The sequence below is a fragment of the Mastigoproctus giganteus genome, chromosome 5 (genome assembly GCF_048544385.1).
Source record: "Mastigoproctus giganteus isolate SK-2022 chromosome 5, ASM4854438v1, whole genome shotgun sequence".
In the NCBI taxonomy this organism is placed as follows: domain Eukaryota; kingdom Metazoa; phylum Arthropoda; class Arachnida; order Uropygi; family Thelyphonidae; genus Mastigoproctus; species Mastigoproctus giganteus.
The window spans coordinates 200,913,225-200,938,857 of NC_143579.1; the positions used below are offsets into that span (position 1 = coordinate 200,913,225).

A 25,633-nucleotide genomic window follows, 5' to 3' on the forward strand; every position below is an offset into this window, starting at 1 on the left:
ATAGTTTTATTCATTTGTAAAAGTTTTCTTATGTTCCCATTAATTAATTGTTAACTTAGTATTACGAATTGTAATTAAGTTACGGAAAGGAAAACCACCTTTTTTTTTTTTTCCATTAAATTAACTTACTAACTTTTACACCGCTTGCTTGGTCACTCTAGTGGCACTACTCCTGCCTCCCTGTGGTGGGAACGGTAACCTAGGAGAAGAAATCCACTCTCCCAGGGATGAAAGGAGCAAAGATGGAAAATAGTTCATTTCCACCTTTAGAGCCATCGAGCTCAAGACAAGAAAATGACACTGAAAATAACTATTCTCAACCTAAGAGGTTGAAAACAACCCCTCAATAGGAAATACCAGCATTCCTTATACTGCACTCTGTCTATCAGAGCTGCCTCTGAGTAAACTATCCTCATTCCTTGTGCAAAAATGCATGGAGTCTGCTGCAGGTTCACCAAAAACAGTAAAGTGACTCCAGTCTAGGGATCTTCTGGTAGAGACCATGAAATCCCAGCATTCTGAAAAGTTATTAAACATGACTACTTTTGGCGGACAACCAATAAAAGTTGCTCCCCATGCCACCCTAAACTCCTTGAAGGGAGTAAACGCAGAATGGGACTTGTTAACTGTATCATAAGAGGAGATAGTTCAAGAGCTATGTGAACAAAAAGTCATACAAGCAAGGAGAATTATGACTTGGAAAGATGGTGTTCTTGTTCCCACTAAGAGCATAGTTCTCACTTTCAGCTGTCCCATCCTACCATCATCTGTTAAAACAGGCTATCTCCATTGCCATATCTGTCCTTACATCCCGAACCCAATCAGGTGCTACAAGTGCCAAAAATATGGACACTCCCAAACTGCATGTCGAGGTGAGGCAATATGTCCAAATCGTGGGTCGAAGGAGCACAATCAAACTGAATGCATTGCTACCACTTCTTTTTGCCACCCTAAACTGAATGCATTGCTACCATGCCACCCTAAACTCCTTGAAGGGAGTAAACGCAGAATGGGACTTGTTAACTGTATCATAGGAGGAGATAGTTCAAGAGCTATGTGAACAAAAAGTCATACAAGCAAGGAGAATTATGACTTGGAAAGATGGTGTTCTTGTTCCCACTAAGAGCATAGTTCTCACTTTCAGCTGTCCCATCCTACCATCATCTGTTAAAACAGGCTATCTCCATTGCCATATCTGTCCTTACATCCCGAACCCAATCAGGTGCTACAAGTGCCAAAAATATGGACACTCCCAAACTGCATGTCGAGGTGAGGCAATATGTCCAAATCGTGGGTCGAAGGAGCACAATCAAACTGAATGCATTGCTACCACTTCTTTTTGCCTAAACTGTAAGGGTAATCACCCAGCTTTCTCCAAAATTTGTGAACTATGGAAGCAAGGAAAAAAATTCCAGAAATATAAAGTTAAGAATAAAGTGACATATTCAGAGGCGAGAAGGCAAATACTGAAAACAGATCTAAAACATACATATGCGATGGCTGCTAAACAGTTCCAGTCAATAGGTATACAAACAGATATTGCTATTCCCCCAAATATGTCTATCGCTAATTTATTATTATTTTTTTTTTATGAAAACCGCAAACACGAAACGTATCAAAACCTATAGTACTTAGTACTGTGCGTGGGTTGAAGGAGAAGTATGGGGGGAGGGGGATGCCGGAAACTTTTCTCTAGAGACTAAACATGGGTTTCACCACTTCAAGCCTCCAATAAGCAAAGTGGTGGTATTTCACTGGTTGATGAAAGTCATCTACCACCTACAATGGGCACGCTCCATGCTCTCTGCCCCCAAACAGTGTTCTTCAAAACAAAAAACTGAACAAGCCTGTAATATCCCAATCACCATTCCAGCCAATGTACCCCCAACAGCAAAACCAAAAGTGACAGAAACTATGGCACTAAAACCACCAAATTCAACCGGAATGGATATTTACCAGTCACAATGACTCAGAAGATGCCATATTAGAACTTCATGTGACTGATGAGATGGATGTAACACATCCCTACTTTCCAAAGAAAGAAAAAGGAAAATTGGATCGATGCAAACAAGTCACAACTAAAAAGCAGTCAGGAACAAAAACAACCAACAGAACCACTTAATGGAAAGAATTCTTCAGTGGAATTGTAGAGGCTTTTGCAGTATAAAAGACGATTTACATGATCTCATCCACTGTTATGATCCAGCAGGCATATCCCTACAGGAAACTTATTTAAATTCACAAGTGTGAATTTAAATAAGTCCTACTATAAAAAATTACACTATCTATAGAAGAGATAGAAATATGGACTCGCCAGCCCGTGGAGGAGTGGCGGTTCTTATAAGAAACAACGTACCATCCAAACATATTGCTCTTCAGACTCCTTTTGAAGTAGTGGTAGTGCGCATTGAAACTGGCATCACTTTTACAATAGCATCTATATATATATTCCTCTTAATTTCTCATTTTCTTCAGATGACCTAGAAAATTTAATAGAACAGCTACCATTTCCTTTCTGCTTACTTGGAGACTTTAATGCTCATCATCTGATGTGGGGATCTCCAACAATTGACAAGAGAGGCAAGTTAATAGAATCCCTTCTTGAGTCTTATCAACTTACCCTTTTGAACACTGGTGTACCTACCTATATTCGTTTTTCGACAGGATCCACGAGTGCAATAGACCTGTCAATCTGTTCTCCCTCCATATATAGTATTATGGATTGGTCTCTTCTTGAAAATCCACTAAACAGTGATCACTTTCTTATTCTCTGCAAGCTGCAAACATGGGCAAACTCGCCTTCACTACGTTGCTCCACTTGGAAATTTTGTAGGGCACACTGGAATGAATATGTATCTCATGTCCAGTTAGATGATAAAATGATCCAATCCCAACCCATAGACAATGTCACAGAACATGTAACTAATCAAATATTATAAGCTGCTACCTCTGCAATACCAAAATCTTTACTGGGGAAATGGAAACACAGTAATTACTGGTGGAATCAAGATTGCACACACATCAAACAGTACAAAAACAGAGCTTGGAATTTATTTCGTAAATTTCTCACACCTAATTAACTTCAAAAGACTGAAAGCAAAGTTCCACCAAATAAGACGAAAAGCAAAAGAAGCAAAGAAAGATTCCTGGATTAGTTTTTCCTCGAGTATAAACAAGGATACGGACAGCAGAATTATCTGGAGGAAAATATAATGGCAAATATGTTCAGTCCCCAGCTACAATACTAAACTGGGAAAGGAAAGTTGTCATCACCGGAAGAAATATCAAATGCCTTAGTGGAATCATTTGTCAGTATATCAGCAGTAGCCACCTACAAACAAACCTTTCAGCGAATTAAAGAAACTGCAGAGCAGCATAAGATTAATTTTTCCATGATAGTTTCACACCCATACAACCAGCCATTTACATTAACAGAACTTTTTGGATGTTCTGTTGGATGTTTTATTGAGCACTTCAAAAAGCGCTCAATAAAACATCCAATAGTGCTGCTGGTCCAGATAGGATCTACTATATAATGTTAAAACAATTGAACAACAGAGCAAAAAGATCATTGTTAAACTATTATGACCAAATATTCTTAGAAAATGCTTACCCAATCTCCTGGTGTCACTCAATAGTTGTAGCCTTCACAAAGCCCAGAAAGGATCATACCTTTCCACATAACTATAGGCCAATTTCACTGACTAGTTGTTTAGGCAAAGTCCTGAAAAAAATGGTTCACAGGCGGTTAATGTGGTTCCTGGAAACTAACAACTTGCTAAATAATAATCAGTACGGGTTTCGAAAATCTGTTCCATGTTAAACGTAATGTCTTCATAAGGGGATAACATCTGATCATGATTAATCTCGATATTGAGAAAGCCTTTGATACCACCTGGTGATATGGTGTTCTTCAAGATCTTCATTCTTTCGGCTTGAGAGGTCATTTATACCGCAATTTATACTAAACTTCCTACGCCACAGAACTTTTCAGGTCAGATACATGAATAATTTATCCAAAACATTTGAACAAGAGGAAGGTGTACCACAGGGTTCCATTCTCAGTCCAACATTATTTGCAATAAGAATCACAAACATGACAAGGGATGTACCAAATACAGTAGAATCATATATGTTTGCAGATGACCTCATTATCTCTACTCAATCCCAAACTATGAACACCATTGAAAGGCAACTTCAAATTGCTATAGCCAAAATAGAATTATGGGCATTGCGGAATGGTTATTCCCTAGCAGAAAAGAAGTCCACTGCTATTCATTTTTGTGAAAAAACGCAAACTACATTTGGATATAGAAACATTTTTAAAAAACAGCCTGATTCCTCTCACGCCGACCAGGCTAGCCAGGTGGGTAAAGTGCCTACCTGGTAACCCAAAGGTCGCGTGGTTCGAATTCTGCCTCGGGCTTGGATCAGAGTAAAATTCAAAAACTTTGGGAGGTGCATTATGGCCACAGAAGCCGATGCGCCAACAACTAACAAAAAAAAAAAAAAAAAAAAAAAAAGATTCCTGTCACTAACAATTTTCGTCTGTTGGGGTTACATTTAGATAATAAACTTAATTTTGCTTCACATATAGCATACCTTCGGAATACTTGTCTTAAAAAACTGAATGTCCTAAGAGCTGTCTCTCCTATGTCCTGAGGTGCTGACAGAAGCTCTCTCTTACATCTTTATAGAGCTTTAATAAGATCTTGATTAGACCAGGGTTCGAGCCCATGCCCACCAAATACGGAGGATGTGGAAAGGTCAGGGAATGACCACCGCTTATCCCCGGAGTAATATGGCCTTTGTTGCTAATGCTCCTAAAAACCAAATAACAAAACAAACAAATAACAAGCTTTAATAAGATCGCACTTGGATTATGGAGCACCTATCTACATCTCTGCCAGGAAAAGTTCTCTATTACATCTGAATACCATCCAGCATAGTGCCCTTAGGATATCTGTTGGAGCCTTCAGAACATCTCCTGTTCACTGCCTGTATTTTGAGGCAAATGAATCCCCCCTCTTCATCTCAGGAGAGAAATTTTATTGTTTAATTATGGAGCAAAGATTGAAAGTACTCCAGCCCACCTCAGCTGGTAGTATCTGTTTGATCCTCAGCACACCCTGCTATATCACAATAAACTTAATGAAAACCGCCCCATAGGGATTCGACTGCAAGAACTCATCAGTTGGAAAATTAACTTGAAGCTTATATTTCAAGACCTTGCTCATCCTGAACCTCCCTGGACTGAATTCATACCTCTCTGTGACAATTTCTTTTCAAGATAGGGAAAATCCTCCCTGGCAAATACCAAATTTCAACAGTTACACAAATTGCATTCTTTGGAAAACTCAGTGAAAGTTCATATCTATACCAATGACTCCAAAACAAATACGGCTGTTGGTGCAGCAGCAGCAGTTTCTTTCACTTTCTTAATAGCTGCCTCTCTTCTCACTGAATGCAGTATCTGTACTGCGGAATTATTTACAATAAAACTGGCTCTAGATAACATAATCAAATACCATATCAAACAATCTCTAATATATACACACTCCTTAAATGCAATCACTGCCATTCAATCTACCTTTTCTCCCTCTCATCCCATTCTTAAAGAGATCTGGTCTAAATTATTTTACCATCAAACAGCCAACCGCAAGGTTACCTTCTACTGGATTCCTGGTCATGTTGGCATCCAAGGTAATGATCGTGCCGATGAGGCTGCTAAACATCCCGACTCTGGATCTTACAGTCAACTGAAAGTTCCCTACGCTGACTACAAATCCATTATTAAAAAAAACATATTGGAAACAATGGTCTCACTTCTGGCAAACTCAAATCAACAATAAACTGTTGCAGATAAAAAAAAAAAAAGAACCACAACTGTGGATATCTTTTAGAAGAAGCAGGCAACAAGAAGTAATTCTGGCAAGGCTCCGCATCAATCTTTCACATCCAACTCATCTGTATTTGCTTTTGGACTAGACTCCTCCTCAGTGCTTCTTTTGCCAGTCACACCTAACAATAAAACATATTCTCATTCAATGTCCTCAACTTTCATCTGTCTGAAAATCCAGTTTTATCTCTCTCTCCAACTTGCAGGAACCCTTAACCTTATCACATATTCTTGGGAATGAAGAAAATTTCAAGGATCTGTTTAAATATTTAAAACGCATAAATTTGTATAATATAGCATTTAATCATAATGTGAAATCAGTGATACCTAAACCATGAACAGGCACAATATGGCCCAAGAGGCCCTTGTGCCAAAAACCTCAAATACAACAACAACAACAACCAGTTATATTGCTTGGTGACTCTTACTTCAAAATCCAGGACTCTTTCTGCTTCCAGAAATCTGGCTTAAGCATGGGAAACCTATTACCTCAGATGCTTGCAGAAGAATTTTGAAAAATCTTTTTTAGAAAAAGCAGTGCCTGTCCCTAAATTTTGGGACAGATATATTGATGATGTCCTGGCCATATGAGATCAAGTTTGTTGAGGAACTCAACAAATTCTTACATAACCTCAACAGATGTCACTCCCCAATATCACTTTTACAATAGAAGCAGTTGATCACAAATTTCTCTTTCTAGACATCTCATAATCAAGCAAGACCACAGCACATCAGTGAAAGTGGCCCCGGGTGCCAAGCGAATGTGACTGAGCGATTTCTCTGTGCTATTACTGCGATTTCCCAAAAGTGATCTATAGTTATTTTACGTTCTTGTCGTTAATAAATTTATTCTTTAAAAACAGCTCTTGTAACAAAAACACTTGTACAGAGCAAGAAAGGAAAGGCACCTTTCTTTATTTCTTCTAGTTTACTACTAACCACTTACTACTTTTCGCTTGGTCACACCAGGCACTGCTCCTGCCTCCCCGTGGCGGGGCCGGTAACCTTGGCAGAAAAGTCCATCTGCCAGGGGCTAAGAGGAGCCAACATGGAACAAAATATGTTTCCAACTTTAGAGCCGTCAAGCTGTCGGCCAAACACAGAAAATGACCATGACCATGACCATGATTCGTCGCATGCAAAGAGGTTGAAAACCAATCCCTCGGCGACAGACTTACCTGCATTCTTAATAATGCACTCACTATCTGAACAACCTCTCAGTAAGCTATCCCCCTTTTTAATTCAAAAACATCTGGAAAGTATTGCAGGGTCTCCCAAGATGGTTAAGAGACTGCAATCAGGGGACTTACTTATTGAAACTCTGAATAGCAGGCACTCTGAGAAATTACTAAAAAAGACAACTTTCGCTGGTATTCCAGTGAAAGTAACTCCACATGCAACCCTAAATACATCAAAGGGTGTAATATCTAGTTGGGACCTCATGAATGTGATGGAGGAAGAAATTAAAGAAGGAACAAAATGTAATAGCTGTAAAAAGAATAATGATAAAAAAAGACAATATTCTCACACCTACCAGAAATATCATTCTTACCTTCAACAGTCCAAACCTGCCCTCATCAGTAAAAGCTGGATATCTACTTTGCCGCACTCGTCCTTTCATACCAAATCCGTTGAGATGTTATAAATGCCAAAAGTATGGCCACTCTCAAACGACATGCAGAAGCAACCCAGTTTGTCCCAACTGTGGATCCTCCAATCACATTCAAAGTGATTGTGTGGCGAAAGAAATGATATGTCCCAACTGCAAAGGGAACCATCCTGCCTACTCTAAGACGTGTGAGAGGTGGAAAACAGAGAAAAAAATTGTAAAATATAAAGTTGAAAACAGAGTTAGTTATCAAGAGGCAAGAAAATTAATTGCACCCAGTATGCCTAACCGTACCTATGCTAATATTGCAAAAAAATATCAAACCATTGCCACACAAACCGATGTTACCGTTCCTTCAAACACTTCCATCTCTGACTGGGCTCGGGCTGTCCTCTCTCAGCAAAAGTCCAGTCCCTTTAAGCACTCAGACCAAGCAAATAATACGCCTCTCACTATACCAGCAAAATCTCAATCTCCGCCAGTGAATGCCACTACTACAAATAATGATAGTTCGACTTCAAAAAAGATTATTCGGGGCACATCGATGGAGGCAGAGTACCCATCCAAACAGGAAGATCCAATTCTGGAAATATTTGCAGAAGAAGAGATGGACACCGGTCGCCCTTCCTTTCCAAAAAGAGACAAACCAAAGCCAGAACGCCATAAGACAGCCACGTCAGGTACAGTTTCTTCTTCTAAATTCAAGTAATGCCTAACATCTTGCAATGGAATTGCAGAGGCTTTCGTGGAAACATTGACGACATCCGTTACTTAATTAATCGCTACTCTCCAGTTGGTTTCTGCCTGCAAGAAACCTATTTAACTACTCAAATTTCCATTTCTATAAAAAACTACTCGGTCTATAGACGAGATCGGAATACGTCCGATTCTGCTCGTGGTGGTGCAGCTATTTTAATTAGTACAAGGATTCCAGCTAGGCAAATCACTCTCCAAACCCAAATCGAAGCTGTCGCTGTGCGTCTGATTACTCAGACTGCATTAACTCTAGTCTCAGTTTATCTCCCACCAAATCATACTTACTCTTATAATGATCTTAAAGAACTTTTATTACAGCTACCCTCCCCTATCTGCCTGCTAGGGGATTTCAATGGCCACCACCCTTTATGGGGTTCATCTAAATTAGACACACGCGGCCGACTGATTGAAACTTTACTGGAAAAAGAAAACCTCACTCTTCTTAACAGTGGCTCGCACACCTATATACAGTTACCTAATGGACAGACTTCTGCCATTGACCTGTCGATTTGCTCCCCGATACTGTTTTCAGCTATGCAATGGTCCACCCTGGATGATCCCACGGGCAGTGATCATTTTCCAATTGTTTGTAATCTGTTGACTACCCAACCACAATTACTCAGGGACTACCCAACCACTAAAACTCAGGGAATGCATTAATAACATGAGGGCCTGATATACTTGCTCATATGTGAGCTAGTATATGGAGCTTCTTGGGCTGTTGATGCATTCCATTATATATATATATATATATATATATATATATATATATACAGGGTGAGTTTCGGTAAATAGTACAAGTGGCAACCCCGCAGATAGGAAAGTGTGGTGATGCCACCTGTCTTGCTCAACTGGAACACAAAAGTATGCCATTTAGTTTGCCATGAGTCATTGACCAGTGCAGGTGTGTATTCAGACTGTGGAGGCCTACGTGCGTGAGAAGTGTTATAGCAGTGCAGCATGAATTGCGCTTGGAAACGACCACCATTTCCGTGTGCTTGACAGAAGGATGATATCAAGGTGAGTGAAACAGTGGTGACAAACGGGTCTAATCACCGATAAGAAGCTTGAGGGGGCCCCAAAAGACAGTGTGCATGCCTGAAAATGTCCAGTGAGTCCGTGAGGCTCTGTAGAAAAGTCCCCAGCGATCGGTTCGTCGTCATGCAAGGACACTGCACATGCGTCGGATTGTGAAGTTTCATTTAAAGTTCCAACTGTGAAAATTGCAAGTTGTTCAAGAGCTACGGCCGGCAGATAAAGTGAGCAGGTGAGACTCCTGCACAAAATTCCTTGAGATACTGGAGCAGGACGAGTTAATTTTCACTTCTCTGGTTGTCTGATGAAGCAAACTTTCATCTTAACGGGTTTGTGAATAAGCAAAACTTCCGTTACTGGGCAGACAGAAACCTGCACCTTCTTCATGAAAATCCCTCACAGTAGCCCAAAGGTCATCATGTGGTGTGCTGTCAGAGTTTCCACAGGCATTGTGGGGCCGTATTTTTTTTGAAGATAATGAAAAACACACGGTGACTGTCAGTGCCAAGCAGTAATGGGAACATGGAGAACTTTTTTGTTCCAGAAGTATGGAGAAAAAGTATTCTCCACACGACATGGTTCCAGCAAGATGGGACTATAGCCCACACAGCCCGTACCATGATGGCTAAGCTGAAGCAGTTCTTTCCACATAGACTGATCTCACGATGTGGGGATATCCTGTGGCCGGCTAGGTCTCCAGACCTGACAACCCCAGACGTTTTTCTTTGGGGATATCTCAAAAACAGTTTTCTCCAGTGGGTACACAGTACTTGCAGAAATGCATTGATGTTGTTGAAGGTCATTTGCTAGATGTTATATTCAAGACATAGACATGGTTTTTGTATGTATCAATAATCGTAATTTGTGTAAATCTGACCGCTATAAATAAATTTTGTGTAGCCATGCGTCAATTCTGACTATTGCCTTTTCTTTTGTGCTGTTTATCGAGATCCATTCTGTATATATATATATATATATATATATATATAGAGAAATTTCTTTATACAGCGAATATCTTTTTTATTAGAAATTATCTAATTAGAAAATGATAACAAATCTACATTTATTTTTAATGTATTTTATTTCAAAAACATACTTATTTAAATCATGTTTACACAATTTTTGCCGGTAAGTATCACAAATTAAAAAAAATATGTAATTTTCGTTTGCACAGTACAATTAAAAAATTGTCTGATTCTCAAAAAAAACCTCACATTTGTTCAGAGCATTAAAAACATTATCAGGAACATTTTCACAAAACTCTAGACCCATACGAACCGTTTTAAAAGCGTTAATCATTTTTTTGCGAGTTGGCTTTTCTACGGGTTGTTCTGATTCGTCTTCAGCATCGTCGTTAATTTCTTCTTGATCATGGTTGTGTTTAACACTGTTCAGCAGTATTTCATCTTCATTTGGATGTTCTGCTATGATCTACATAAACATAATTATCCAGTGTTATTTCATTTTTGATGTTTCCAGACAATTCTAATAATGTCCAGTAGGTTTTCAGTTGTGAAAGAGGCAGTTCATCTTGTTCGTCCAGTCGTTGTTCGACTTCTGTATTCAATGCAAATCCTGCTTTCGAAAAACAATTTTGAATAGTGTATTCAGTGACATCGTTTGTCCAAACTTTTGCCAGTTCAGAGATGCAATCTCTAAGTTTAATTGTAATCTCCAAGTTTCTATTTTCTGATAATGCATTGACAATCTTCATTATTATTCTCTTTCAATAATGAAATTTAAAATATTTAATAATGTTTTCGTCCATTGACGGAGTTTTGAAGTTATGTTTGGTGGTAAAAACAACAACTTTGCACTTTTAAGTTTGGTAGGATGTGCCGGACGGTTGTCAGTTACCAACACGATTTTCCTTTTTTAATTTTTTTGTTATACGCTTGTCTAGTTTTAATATCCATTCTTCAAAAATATCACTTGTCATCCATCCTTTTTTATTAAAGGTGTAGTCAACTTCCAAAGATTTTGTGCCTCTAAAATACTTGGGTTTTTTGATATTCTGATGACTAAAAGTCTTAATTTTTCACTTCCTTTCATATTTGCTCCAACTAGCACAGTGATTCTGTCTTTGCTTTGTTTTCCACCAAAACATTTATTATCCTTAAAAGCAAGTGTTCTATTCGGTAAACATTTAAAAGAATAAACCCATTTTGTCAGCATTAAAAACATCCTCACGCTCATATTCTTCCAAAATCTTCTTTAAGGTATTGTACCTCCAACTGTTGCAATCTTCTTCGCTTACATTAACACTTTCTCCACAAATAACCCTTTCCACAATTCTGTGGTGCTTCTTAAATTTATCTAGCCACCCAGTGCTCGCATTAAATTCTGTATTTGCACAGTCCCTTGGAATTTCATTCCAAGGGACTGTGCAAATTTCAGAGCTTGTTGCTTAATTATTAGGCCCGATATTGGTATATTCTTTTCACGTATCATTTGCACCCATTTTAGAATGCTTTATCAACGTCTTTGTATATACACAACTTAATTCATTTCTTGTCTGCTCCTCCTTCGGTTGCATTTAAAATTGATTCTCGATTTTTTAAAATCATGGATAAACTGCTTGCAGGTATGCCATATTTCTCCGCAACATATTTTTTCTTAAAACGTGGTCAATATCATGTCAATCTTTGCTTTATCATTAATACTTAAACACTTTTTTTTTCAACATTGTTTCCACAATTGTAAAAATTACTTGACTGCAGTCTTGCCGATGCATACACCGCAAACTTCGCTGCACTGGCCATATAGTGAATTGTTAGTACTGCCTACTCAATGATGTTCGCTTTGAGTAGTGATACTGTTGCCAATTCAACAGTATCATGTGACCTTTCCTATCAATCACTTTGAAGAAATATGCGACTTTGTGAATTTCTTTTATTCTGCTTTCATTCATATATAAACGAAAGAAAATTTATGGTTAATGTATGCTGTATGTTACTTTTCAGAAAAAAAAATACAAGAGCATATAGCCTATGTGATTGATGACGAACGAAATAAAAAAAAAAATTCGTGAAAACCATCTATTGGGAGTCCAGTTAGATGAGAACGGACATATCATATAATGATTGACAGGAAGGTCACATGGTACAGTTGAAGTGAGAAGTGAATGTCACTCAGTAGGCGTTACTAAAAACTGACTATGGTAATATTCAATGTATTGCTGCCGCAGCATGCTCAAGTTTACTGCAGCGAATTTCGTTTTCCCCTGAGCCAACATCAATTTACAAATCTATCCTATTTATTGTAAAGTTAAGAAAACCCATTTGGTTTAATGACTGTAACAAAAATGAAATAAAAACCCTCCTACGGGCGTCAATGGCCACAAGTGTTCACTAAAAGGATGATTATTTAATTCCAGATGCTAATGCGCAATTTTGTTTAGCTGTTTAGCAGTAAATGCTTGAAAATCTTAAAATGCTTTTACTAATTTTTTTTAAAATTTGTTTTAGAGAGACTAACACTTTGCTATATGGGGTTAATTTTACATGTAATTTCGTTTCAAGGTGCAATGTTTTGCGAAAAAATTCGTAATATAGAGAAATTCATTAAATAGAAGTTCGTAATAGAGAAGTTCCACTGTATATACATAGATAGCCAAGTATGTGTCAGAGATATTGAAGATTCATGATGAGGTTAGAGAATACAGTATGGAAGGGTAGACAAGTTCAACTTAGCTCTGTATGCTTTCGAATGCTGGTTGGAGGGGAACTTAATTTCTCTGTATAACAAATAATTAATACATAACTATAGTGGTACACGTGATACGGAAGTTGTATAAAGGGAACTCGTAGAAAACACTAGATACCGAAAAAAAAAATATATATATAACATAACTGTTTTGGGATATAACTTAAGGATTTAATTTTTGTTTTGAAATTTTATTGAATTAAATCGGAATCATGACTCTGACCAGAGCAGCAAAGCAAAAGGCTCAAGCTAATCGGAGTGCTGTGGTTCAGGGGAGGACTGAGGGGGGGCAGTTGCCCTCTGAATCACATTCTTTTAAAATGCACTGTTTGCTTGATGTTTGCGGAGCAGTCGGGTACGGGACATGATACTGCCAAGGGGGATGTCTTTGTGTGTGCACGATGTAAGGAGTGCAAGGAAATCAGGCGACAACTCAGTGTTGTTATGGGCCTTTATGAGAGCTTGAAGGACAGGGTGGATGCCCTCGAAGGAAATAAATTGAGGGGCCCATCAAGCTCTCAGCTGCCCACATCAACGCCAGAGCTTGCACTTGGTCATCAGGCAACACAGAGGCAGCCCCCTAGGCAGAATGCGCTGGTCCCACAGGAACTAGTAGTTGTTGGTGACTCTATTGTCAGGGAAACGGGGAACATGCTTTGTAAAAAGGATAGGTGGAATAGGACCAGGGTATGTCTGCCAGGGGCAAAGGTTGATGACGTTGTAGAGCGGATATCATCTTTTAAGGGCACAAAAGGTGATATAGTTGTACACGTTGGCACTAATGATATTAAGAGTAGGAGACCGGCGGAATTACTTAGCAAGTACAGGTCACTGTTGAAAAAAAGCCGTGAATTTAGGGTTGAATTTGAAAGTGTCTACAATTCTAACCAGACACGATAGGAGGGAGTATATGATGAGAGCCTTGTCGATCAATTCGGCCCTGGAGGGATTGTGCAAGGCTCAAGGGGTAGAATTTTTTTCAGCCTGGACTGTACTTGTTAACAGGAGAGAGATTGCTTCTACAGGGATGGGATACACTTAAATAGAAAGGGTGCAAGAATTTTTGCTGATGCTGTCGAGGCAGTGTTAGGTGGGTCGGAAAACTGCTAGTTGGGGGGGATACAAGGACTAATAGATTAACAGTAGCCACTGGCAGAGGTGGAAGTGATTCTTGCACTGCTTCTCTTGAAATGAGCAGAAGCCTGAAAAACAAGATGCAGGATATTTCAGAGACTGCTGGGAGTCATTGCGGTACAAGTAAACACATGGTTTGTGTTAGGGTAGCTAAGAATAGAAACAGGTGCATGTATACCTGCATGTACACCAATGCTAGGAGTTTGGTAAATAAATTTGATGAATTTGAGGTATTGCTCAAAACATCAAAGGCAGATATTGTTGGGATATCAGAGACGTGGTGTCACACAGATATAAGTAATGCGGAACTGGAATTTGGGGAATACAATGTGTATAGAAAGGATAGACAGGACAGGAGGGGAGGAGGGGTTATGCTATTAATTAAGAAACACATAAAGTCCAAGGAAGTGAAGCCAGTCGACATCGATGGACAGGGCAGTGTCAAGTCAGTTTGGTGTGACATAAGCATAGGGAAATCAAAATTGAGAGTAGGAGTGTGCTATAGGCCTAATGACTCTGATGAGTATAATACGATATTGTACAGGGAAATAGAGTGGGCCAGTAAATCAGAGAGTCTTATAATGGGGGATTTTAATTTCCCAGATATTGACTGGAATTTGTGGGTTGGTCACTCGCACACTAGCAAGGCTTTTGTGGATTTATTGGATGATTGTTTTCTACATCAGCATGTTCGTGAGGCAAAAAGAGGGAGCAATACTCTTGATCTGATTATCAGTAGTGATTCTTCATGCATTAATAATCTGCAGATAAATGAACCACTAAGTGGCAGTGATCACAGTGTGTTGAAGTGGGATTTACTCAAGGAGGTAACTACCATCAGAGGTAAAGGGAAGGGTTTTTGTTTTCGTAAAGGCGACTATGATGGTCTGAGACAGTATTTAAGTTCTATACAGTGGGACCAACTGATGATGTTACCAACAGCAAACTCAAAATGGGAAGCATTCAAGGAACTAATCTTGGAGGCTACCAGGCTTTACATACCAACTAAGAAATATTGTTCAAGGTTTAGGCCTAAATGGTTGTCAGATGAACTAATGAGACATGTGGCAGAGAAGAAAAATGCATGGGATACATACAAATTAATGGGTGACATGGAAGCCTATGATAGATATAAGTTGGTCTGTAACCAAGTCACAAAGGAGATTAGGCAGGCAAAGGCAGACTACGAAAAATCCTTGGCAAAGGATGCAAAGAAAAACAGAAAAGAGTTCTTTACATATTTAAACTCAAGAAGGAAAGGGATGAATCAGATTGGTCCACTGGATATTGATGGTTCAACAGTTGAGGATCCTGCTCAGGTGGCTAACAATCTAAACGAGTATTTTGCATCTACATTCACGCATGAGGAGTTATTCAGGAAGGAGAATGATGTAGGTAAAGTAAACATTGGCAGTGAGCTGGATGATATAGACCTGTTAGTTTAACTTCTGTTCCAGGTAAATTAATGGAGGCACTGGTTAAAGAAGCACTGCAGGATCATCTAGACAAGAATTCAGTTATAGCTCAGATGCAGCATGGTTTTGTTAAGGGCAGGTCTTGCCTGACCAATTTGATTGGATACTATGATGTAGTCACAAAAGAACTGGATGCAGGGAATAACTTTGATATTATACATTTGGATCTTAGAAAGGCTTTTGATACTGTTGCACATGGAAGACTGCTGCACAAATTGGAGCAGTGTGGCATTGGAGGCAAATTGCTGCTGTGGATAAGGGGATGGTTGAGTGGCAGAAGACAGAGAGTGGTAATCAATGGACACTGCTCAACGTGGACTAATGTTATTAGTGGAGTTCCTCAGGGTTCAGTGTTGGGTCCGTTGTTGTTTTTGGTGTTTATGAATGATATTGATGATGGGATATCAAGTTTAATGTCCAAGTTTGCAGATGATACAAAGGTTGGCAGGGTTGTTAAGGACACTACTGATGCTATGCTGCTGCAACAGGATCTGGAAAGGTTGAACAGATGGGCTGAGAGGTGGCAAATGAAGTTTAACATTAACCCCAGAGCAACGTATCAACTCTGCAGTACTACATTGACAGTGGTGGAGAATGAAAAGGACCTGGGGGTAATTGTGCAGGCAGATATGAAGTTCTCTGAGCAGTGCAGACGAGCTGCAAGAGTAGCTCATGGTGTCTTGTCAATGATATACAGGAATTTTTCTAGCAGGGATAAGGAGGTGATTATTCCCTTGTATAAGGCAATGGTTAGGCCACATCTTGAATATTGTATACAGGTCTGGAGGCCTCATTTCAAGAAGGATGTAGAGCTGCTGGAACGGGTACAGAGAAGGGCAACAAGATTAGTGAATGGAACAAAGGGTTGCTCTTACGAAGAAAGGCTTAAGTTTTGCAAATTACAGAGTCTGGAGACTAGGCACCGGCGAGGTGATCTGATAGAGGTGTATAAGGCTTTGAATGGTTTGAGCATGCTCAATGCCAATGGGATTCTTCATCTTGCTCAGAATAATCACCTCAGAGGGCATAAATTCAAATTGAGGAAGGACGGATGTCGGATAGATGTGCGGAAATTTGCCTTTGGCCAGCGGGTGGTTGGTTGGTGGAACCGACTTCCATCACTTGTTGTTGAAGTTGATAGCCTAAACAAATTTAAAGCTCAACTGGACAGGTATTTCGAACGGACGGAGGGGTGAAATGGGAGTGGTGTGTGTGTGTGTTTTTTTTTTTTTTTTTTGGCTGATGCTGAATAAGCTTGCTTTCTTGCATCATATGCCTCTACTAATGCTAATGTGTCAGAGATATTGAAGATTCATGATGAGGTTAGAGAATACAGTATGGAAGGGTAGACAAGTTCAACATAGCTCTGTATGCTTTCGAATGCTGGTTGGAGTGGAACTTAATTTCTGCTTCCATACTGTCTACAGATTCAGACTATACTTAGAAACTTCAATAAATACTTTCTCAACAGGAGTCATAAAAAAGCTATCAACTGAAAAGAAGGTGTAAAGTTTAGGCTAGAGTACCTCCATTTTAAAAATTAGATCCTCCACAATAGCTGAAGAACCAGAAGAGCAGCGTCAGGGTTCCAGTGGTAACAGACCACAAAAGGAATACAGAAGGAAGCAATCTGAATTGAGAGGAGACAAACAACTACACTATCTAAGGGTAAGCCAGCAAAAATTCTTCCAGGACAACCAGCTACTTCAGAAGTAGGAACTGCTTCTGAAGTAGCTGGTTGTTTTTGGTTTAGAAAATTTATTTTATTTCATTTCATTTTATTATTTTATTAATTTTATATTTAATATTAATTTTTAAGTAATTTTTAATATTTTGATTTACTTTTTTATGCTTTTATTTTTTAAATTCCGATTTATTTTTCCCATCTTGTGTAAAAATACTGAGATAATCAGATGGCTTTCCATCTTTTATCTTTATACCTCACATCTTCTCTGTAAATATTCCCTAGGTTTTGTTTAAATGCCTCACCACTTTAAAAAGTGCCTCTATGGCCTCTGATTAACTTACTCTTAATCTCTCTCAACCCTTAATTTTTCCTTTTATTCACCCTATCTGGGTCTGATGTAACTTAATCTCCTAGCTACAAGATTAAGATATTGAAGTATAAATTTATAAAATATAAAGTTATACAAGGGTATAACAGATTTTAGTTATTCACTGCTTATTATTAACATTTTCTTAAGGAGCTGATAATTTCTGTCATTTCCCTCTGTCAATAGTAATTTACAACTATTTTATTTAAAATACCAAATCTTTTATAATTTAGTTAGATTAGAAATATTTAAAATATCAGTTTTTGATTAAGATGTTATAGTAATTTGTGTTTTCAAATGTATATTATCTCACTCTTCCCTTTCTACTTTCTTTAAACTTGATAATGGAGCCCAAAGAGGGTTGTGAAATGTTGTCGGATTTAGGGTAAGATCATTTTGGCTATTTGAAATTTATTTTGTAGTAATTGTGCTACACTAAGGAACCAATAAACTAATTTTTTCTGTTTGTTGTGTGGAGTTGTGTTTTATTATTTAAAGTTAATTGTCTTCTGCTTGTGCCATGCCTGTCACACAAGAGCAATGTCTAGAATTTTTTTTTAGAGTAGGTGACATTTTGGTTACATATGCACAAAAGTTTATTTTATTTGTTGTTAATAGTAAGTAATTTCATATTTTCTACTCGCATAACATTGCACTGTGTTGAAATACAAAGAAATGATCGTTGGAACCGTGAAGGTACACATTGCTTGCTGAGATGACCATGTCTTCTTTGTAGCATATGCTTTTGAGTTTTTAGATTTGCAAATGAAGGAGATGAAAGATAAATGATAGAATACATTTAAAATATAAGTTGGAATAAAGAAGGATTTCATCTGCTGGGATTCCATCTCATAAAGAATTGAAAGGCACTGGCATTTGAAACAATCAAGAGATATAGCATTTTAATAACTGCTAAACCTGCTAACTCTATCTTTGTGATGTTTAGATTTATATTAACTTTATAATAAGTTTTGTAATTTGGAATTTGTTGCAGACCACATCCTTGCAAAATGGATTATAAGTATAATCCAGACTTTGCTTTCTATTATATCATTTTCTGCAGATAGGCTGAAGAATTTGTCACATATATCTGACTTGCTCCATGCTCTGTAAAATGTATTTCAGCATGTAAAAATATATTAAGAATGCAGGTGCATTTCAAGTGAATAAGGTTTGAGGGAAACTCCATGCTTCAGATTATTTGGTAAAAAAAAAAAAAAAAGCAAAGATGCAGATTTAGAATTGAGAACTACCTTTTGTATGCTGTGTATTCTGTAAATTTTTGTATATAATGTGTATTTTTATAATTGCAACATTTTAAAATTAATTTGTATGGAGTTAGCAGGACTGTCTTGTCTTCATACAATCAGCAGGATTTAAACTGCTTACATAATGCAATAATCTTAATGCTTACAACAAAGCAAACTTTGCCTTTGCAATGTTTGGTACTGCATTACTTTGAAACAGATGGCCTCACTGAAAGGTTATTTGGCCAGTTTAAAAGATGATACACTGCTGTGACAGACTGTTTCAGGATTAACTGGTCTTCATGGGTTAGCAGGTGATCTCTAGTGACAATATTTTGATAAAAACAGTTGTAAAGAAGTTGTTTGATGTGAGGTGCTAGCTGGTATATGAAGTCAATGCTTAAAAGTTATATAATTGCTAGCAGGATTTAAACTGCTTAGGTAATGCAGAAAGGCCTCCGTAGCCGAGTGGTCAGGAGCGGGAGTGCAGTAGCACACGCTCTTTGAGTAGACCGGGGTTCAAGTCCCTGACTGCTGAATACGGTCGATCTGCCAACCCGCACTGGACCAGCGTGGCAGATAATGGTCCGTTTCCCTCAGCATGAATTGTTGAGGAGGCTTCCATCCTGCAGTGGGTTGATAATGGCTGCACTTTACTTTACTTTACTCTTTTATTTTAGGTAATGCAGTGATTTTAATGCTCATAATAGAACAAACGTTTCTTTCACAATGAGTTACTCAGGTAGTGCACTACTTTCAAACAGATGGTATTGTTGAGAAGTTTGCCATTTCTTTAAAAGATGAGATTGCTGTGACGGACTGTTTCAGGACAAACTGGTCTCTCATCAGGTAGCAGATGGTCTCTAGTGACAATATTCTGTCAAAAGTCTATTATAGCATTACCTGATAATTCTGCAAACTTCAGGTAAAGAAAGGAATTATCATTCCCTCACATGAAAAAACAGTTTCTTTAATGTTATGTAGCATTAGCTATATTATAACTTTGAAGCTCTAAATTTAATTTAATTTAATTTTTTGATCATAAATTTTAAAAAAGCCATTAAATGGAAATGGAATTTTCCTTTGATAGTTGTGGTTCAGGATTGAGTGGAGAGGCATTAGAAGAAAGTGGTCACTTTTGGATTGGAGTAGATATTAGTCAAGCAATGCTAAGTAAGTGTCTGTTTTTTTTTTTTTTTTTTTTGTTAGATGTGTAATAGTATATTTCAACTTCCCACTATCCAGAATTCTGTTGGAATATTATTGAATTAGTTAGCCTTTTAAATTGGTTTACAAGTTTTTGACTTTAAATGTATCTATTTATTTTTACAACAATCTCAAACATTAATAATTATTAAAACCTGCAATACACTAATTAATAAATTAACCTGTACTTAAATCGAAATGGACATACTTTGGCCCCTCGAACTTAAGATTAACTGGGTCTTACTATAGACAGATGATATTATGCTGGTAAATAGTAGCTTGAAATCTGGATAAACTAGATGAAGGTTATAGAGAATTTGGCATGAAAATTAGTTACATGAAAACACAATTTATTAAAGTTGAGAGAGAGACAAGAAAGTTATTGTGTCAACTAAATAGATAAAAATTAAACAAGCTAATATCTAGGAACAATCTTTAATGAAGATGGAAGATTAGACATGAAAATAAACAATAGAATAAATAAAGCAGAAAATGTAGGAAGCCAGTTAAATTCATTTGGAACAAAAGAGAAATGAGACAAAAAATAAAATTAGCTGTTTATAATACTTTTTTTTTAAGCCTATTTTAAACTTTGGAGCTGATAAGAAATAAAGAGATAAAAAATTAGAATCTTTAGAAGTGGGGGTGTTTAGAAAAAGATGGAAGCAGTGGCAAGGTCATATTACAAATAAGGAAATTGGAAAAAATCTTGCAAAAAGTATCCATTTGTGGGTAAGGGAGGCAAACTTAAGATGCTGCGGGTTTGTAGAAAGAAGGGATTGTTTGAAGGTAATAAAGCACTCAAAACTTACGTTGGTATTGTTATGTTTTTTTCCTGAATTGGAAATATGTACATAATGGCGGTCAAGCATTTTGTGGTATTTTCTTACCACTTCTTTAGTAACAGCTGTCTTTGCAATATCACAAAAGCTCACTTTGGTCACAAGCACTTGTACATTATCTTCAAACAACACAATTTACCAAGTTTTCCAGTTTCTGAAACGAATAAACTATTATAATTTAATATAAAAGATTAGCGAATAAATCTCAAATCATAAGTTTGGCTCACTATAGCCATAGAAGCTAATGTGCCAGTAGAATACCCAAATCAACCAACCATCACAGTTTACCTATGCACCATGCCACTCAAAGAATACCTTAGAAAGAAGAGAGATTAGCTAAATAGATATTTGAAGTAAAAATGAATGGTGGCAGACCAGGAGGAATTTAAATTGATAGTGTTAAGCAAGTATTAGACAAAAGGGAGCCAATGGCTTGTCTAAGCAAGTATTAGACAAAAGGGAGCTAAAGATAGGTTGATAGATCAGAAAAATGGTTTACTGTTGCAGTAATCTGTAAGAATGATCAATAAGAGAGGTATAATTAATAGAATTGTACATCTCTTATTGGTAAAATGCTGGTTATTTGTAACATTATATAAGTGCTGTTGTCTTAATGGGCCGTCACTATAATAAATAAATTAAAAAAAAAAAAAAAAAGACATAAAAGCTCTTTTATGTCTGGAGAACAGATCTGAACAACATGCAGTTATAATACTCAGTGAGTGCAAATGGTAGAACTAAATGCCATTCTTCAAATTTTAGTTCTGGTTTTATTTCTATTGTGATTTGCATTCAGCATTTTTGTATTTATGTGCCATTCTGATGGTTTTTTTTTTTTTATTTTCCCCCACTTTTTCATGATATTTAAAAACAAAAAAAAAAAAATCAAAAAATCTGAACTTTGGCAAACCTAACCTGTTCATGGATAGTCTCTGGCAACAAACATACCTCTGCAAATGATATAATTCATGTATAACATATCGATTTCAAATATAATTTTAAGCATTTATTTTTGCTAAAGTTTTTATTATAGGGTTTATAAGTACAGTATGTACTGTTGGAAACATTATTTTTGCTCATAAGTCAAGTTTTTCAGAGCAGAACCAAGTATCATACAGATTATATTAAATTAAAGAAAAATTATCTGAGTAAATCACATAATATAAGGATTACTCTAGTTGTAGATTTAACAGTTGGATTAGTGAAATACACTAAAAGGTATTGTTTTCAATGCCAAACAATGGGGTGTTGTGACCCCATTGTTGAGAACCATTGAATTGACACAATTATTTCACTATAGTAACCCTCTGTATTTCTGAATAAATTAATATGCAGTTAATTTTCATATTAATTTTCTTAGGTAATTTAGTCCCTTGTAAATTGAATTGATTTTTATAATCCGTACAGTTTTCAGCATATGTCTACTTTATGGATTTTGTGGACCACAGCATTGGCAATAATATAGTAAATGTGCTGTTTTTAAAACTTTTGTTGTTTTTAACAATTGTTAAAAAAATTCTGGATAACTTCAGTATGTTAAATTTGAAATACATAAGTACTCTGCATTTTGAGTAAAAAAAGGTTTAACTGTGTTTTTTGTGATCCTTATGTCAATATAATAAAAAATATAAATCCTACAATTGCAGTGAAGAGTGCATTCAGTAGTTAAAGTGTATAATATACAGGATTTTCATAAAGTTCCTCTGAGATTTTCTGTGCAGAGACAAACAAATGGAACTGTAGATGTGCAGTACTTTATAATAACCTCTCAACATTTCATTGCCTACTTTGATATACCTTGGCATGGGAACCCTTGTGTTATGGAGTATATTCAACTGGTTATCGATTTTCTGACATGTTCATTGCAGAATAACAGTGTTTATTGTTATTGATTGTGACATTTGTGGTATTGGTCTTTATCTGATCAATCCAGATGACTAGTGTGATATACAAGGTCTTTAATGAAACCCCTTACTGTGGTATAGCTGTTCTTTATTATCTCAATGCTGCAAGTTATTACATCAAAGATCAGCCGACCGGGCTAGCCGAGTGGGTAAAGTACCTGCCCGGCAACCCAAAGGTCGTGGGTTCGATTCCCGCCTCGGGCTTGAATCAAAGTACTGCAAAAACCTTGGGAGGTGCAATATGGCCACAGAAGCTGATGCGCCAACAACTACCAAATCAAAAAAAAAAAAAAAAAAAAAAATCAAAGATCGGCCATCCCGTTTTGCAGACATAACCTCTCTTGACATCTTTATGTGGAGGGGGAGGCATATCACACTACAGCCAATTGGATTGATGAACAAGGGATTGGTGGGATTCATGATATGAGTCTTCAGACCCATATGACGAATGTCATGATATATGCAATGATAGATGTTGCTATGCTGCAACAAAAATGTCAGCAAATTGATTACCTGCTTGGATATGCACTTGGCTCACTAGGGGAGCTGGGCATAATGAAGTACATCAAGTAATAAAGCTCGGAGAGATTTACTACAAATTACTGCCAATCACACATTGATAGTTGCATTCATTTGTCTACAGTGTCTTTCAAAAATCAAAGAGAAAAACTGTATGGAAGTTCTTTCTTTATCTAATATTAAGTCTTATTACAACCTCAATATTTTACTTTTTTTTTTTTTTTTTTTTTCCATATTTCTTTTTCCTAGATATTGCTGTAGAAAGAGAAATGGATGGAGACACTATGCTTTCAGATATTGGCCAAGGCTTTTGCTTTAGAGCAGGATCTTTTGATGGAGCAATTAGGTAATGTTTTTTATCCTCTCATTGAGATATCATTTAGTAAACTGAAGGCTGTCTTTTTCTTTTATGTATTTTGGAGCTAGCAGGACTTCAATTGCTATAAATAGATAGTATCATCTAAACTACTAAAGATAGTATCATCTAAACTAATAAAGATAGTATAAACTTGCTTAAACAGCAACTCGTGCTTGCATGTTTTTAAGAGTAGTGTTTCTAAAGGCAACTGTAAAGTAAAATGTGCCATCTAAGGCTGTATTTCACTGTGTATTATGTTGTACAGGTATTTTGTGCTCATGGGCTGATTTTTATGTTTTGAGCTGAAACACCCAGATAACTCACAGGGGACAAACCTTACTTTCTCTGCCTGAGATCAGTTAACTGCAACCTGATTGAGGAGGCTTTAAGAAATCCTCCAGACCTCTCCAAATAAGTGATGTGGCAAAACCTCTATGTCGTGACAAAGAATATGAGGAGTAGTATCATATTGACACCCATTTTGACAGTGGCAGGCTTATGGAGGTTCGTAAGTATAGTCGCTAGAAAACAGTCAACCAGCTCCAGCCATAACTCAACAAATCATAGCTAACAGTATAATACCGAGTTCACTTTTTTAGTCCTGAAAGTAATATGAGAATAACAGTGTACCACATTCCACTGAAGTTTTAACAATTGCAGGAATGACAATTTATAGGCATATATTATATAGTTCATAAATTTCTTAGGGCTTAGACTATTTTTCGTCCAGAGTAAAAGATTTTAAAGACAGACCAAAACATATGACATTATAAATTATTATAAAATTAAGAAATAACTATAATAAACATAATACAGGTAGATCTCGACTTTACGAGTTAATTCGTTCCTAGCGCACGCCCGTAAAGCGAAAACTTGTAAAGTGGGAATTTATTTCCCATAGACATAAGGTTAAAAATAGGGGTTACGTTCTCAACAATGAAATTAGTTAGCTGATTAGTTTATGTTTAAACAATGATTAATTTATCGAAAGAAATGAAAACGTAGCCTGTAAAATCAAGCAAATTATAATAATAGAGAAATTATTTATGACTTAAAAATGCTAAAGAATGTTTATTCTTCATCATCATCATTGACTAAATGCACACTCATTGATCTCTCATTATTAGGTCGGCACTCATTGATCACTCATTATTGGGTCGGCACTCATTGATTTATTGCACAAGGAGGCGTCGTCTTCAGAAATGTTTTAAGAGGCATTTGTTTCCAAGATAATCTTCTCTTTTCTTTATAAATTTCACGATTGCATGCATAATTTTTTGCACGCCTGCAGAAAACATGGATGATTGTTTTCTGCAGCAGTATGTTCAAGAGGCAACCAGAGAAGGTAATACTCTTGATCTGGTTATCAGCAGTGATCATTTGTGTATTAAGAATTTGCAGATAAAGGAACCATTAGATGGCAGTGATCACAGTGTACCGATGTGGGATTTACTTAAAGATGTAATTACCATCAGGGGTAAAGGAAAGGGTTTTTGCTTCTGTAAAGGTGACTACAGTGGTCTCAAATAGTTGTTAAATTCTGTACAGTGGGACCAACTGATGATGTTACTAACAGCAAATTCTAAGTGGGAAGCATTCAAGCAATTAATAGTGGAAGCTACTAAACGTTTCATACCTATTAAGAAATATTGTTCAAGGTTTAGGCCTAAATGGTTGTAAAATGAAATAATGACAGAGAAGATCGTGGCAGAGAAGAAAAATGCATGGGATGCATATAAATTATCAGGCGACACAGAAGCCTATGATATATATATAAGCTAGTCTGTAATCAAGTCATAAAGGAGGTTAGGCAGGCGAAGGCAGATTACGAGAAATCTTTGGCAAAGAATGCTAAGAAAAACAGCAAGGATTTCTTTACTTATATAAACT

At 37.0% G+C, this 25,633-nt stretch overlaps 1 protein-coding gene across 1 annotated transcript in view; it reads left to right on the forward strand.

The window, feature by feature from the left end:
- The window catches only part of LOC150086005 (18S rRNA (guanine-N(7))-methyltransferase), a 106,500-nt gene that overhangs the window by 35,163 nt on the left and 45,704 nt on the right, over positions 1 to 25,633 (forward strand). The window contains exons 5-6 of the mRNA XM_090373649.1: positions 20,005 to 20,087; positions 23,635 to 23,731. Coding sequence (XP_090229775.1) covers positions 20,005 to 20,087; positions 23,635 to 23,731 — 180 coding nt within the window. The remainder of the gene's footprint in view (positions 1 to 20,004; positions 20,088 to 23,634; positions 23,732 to 25,633) is intronic.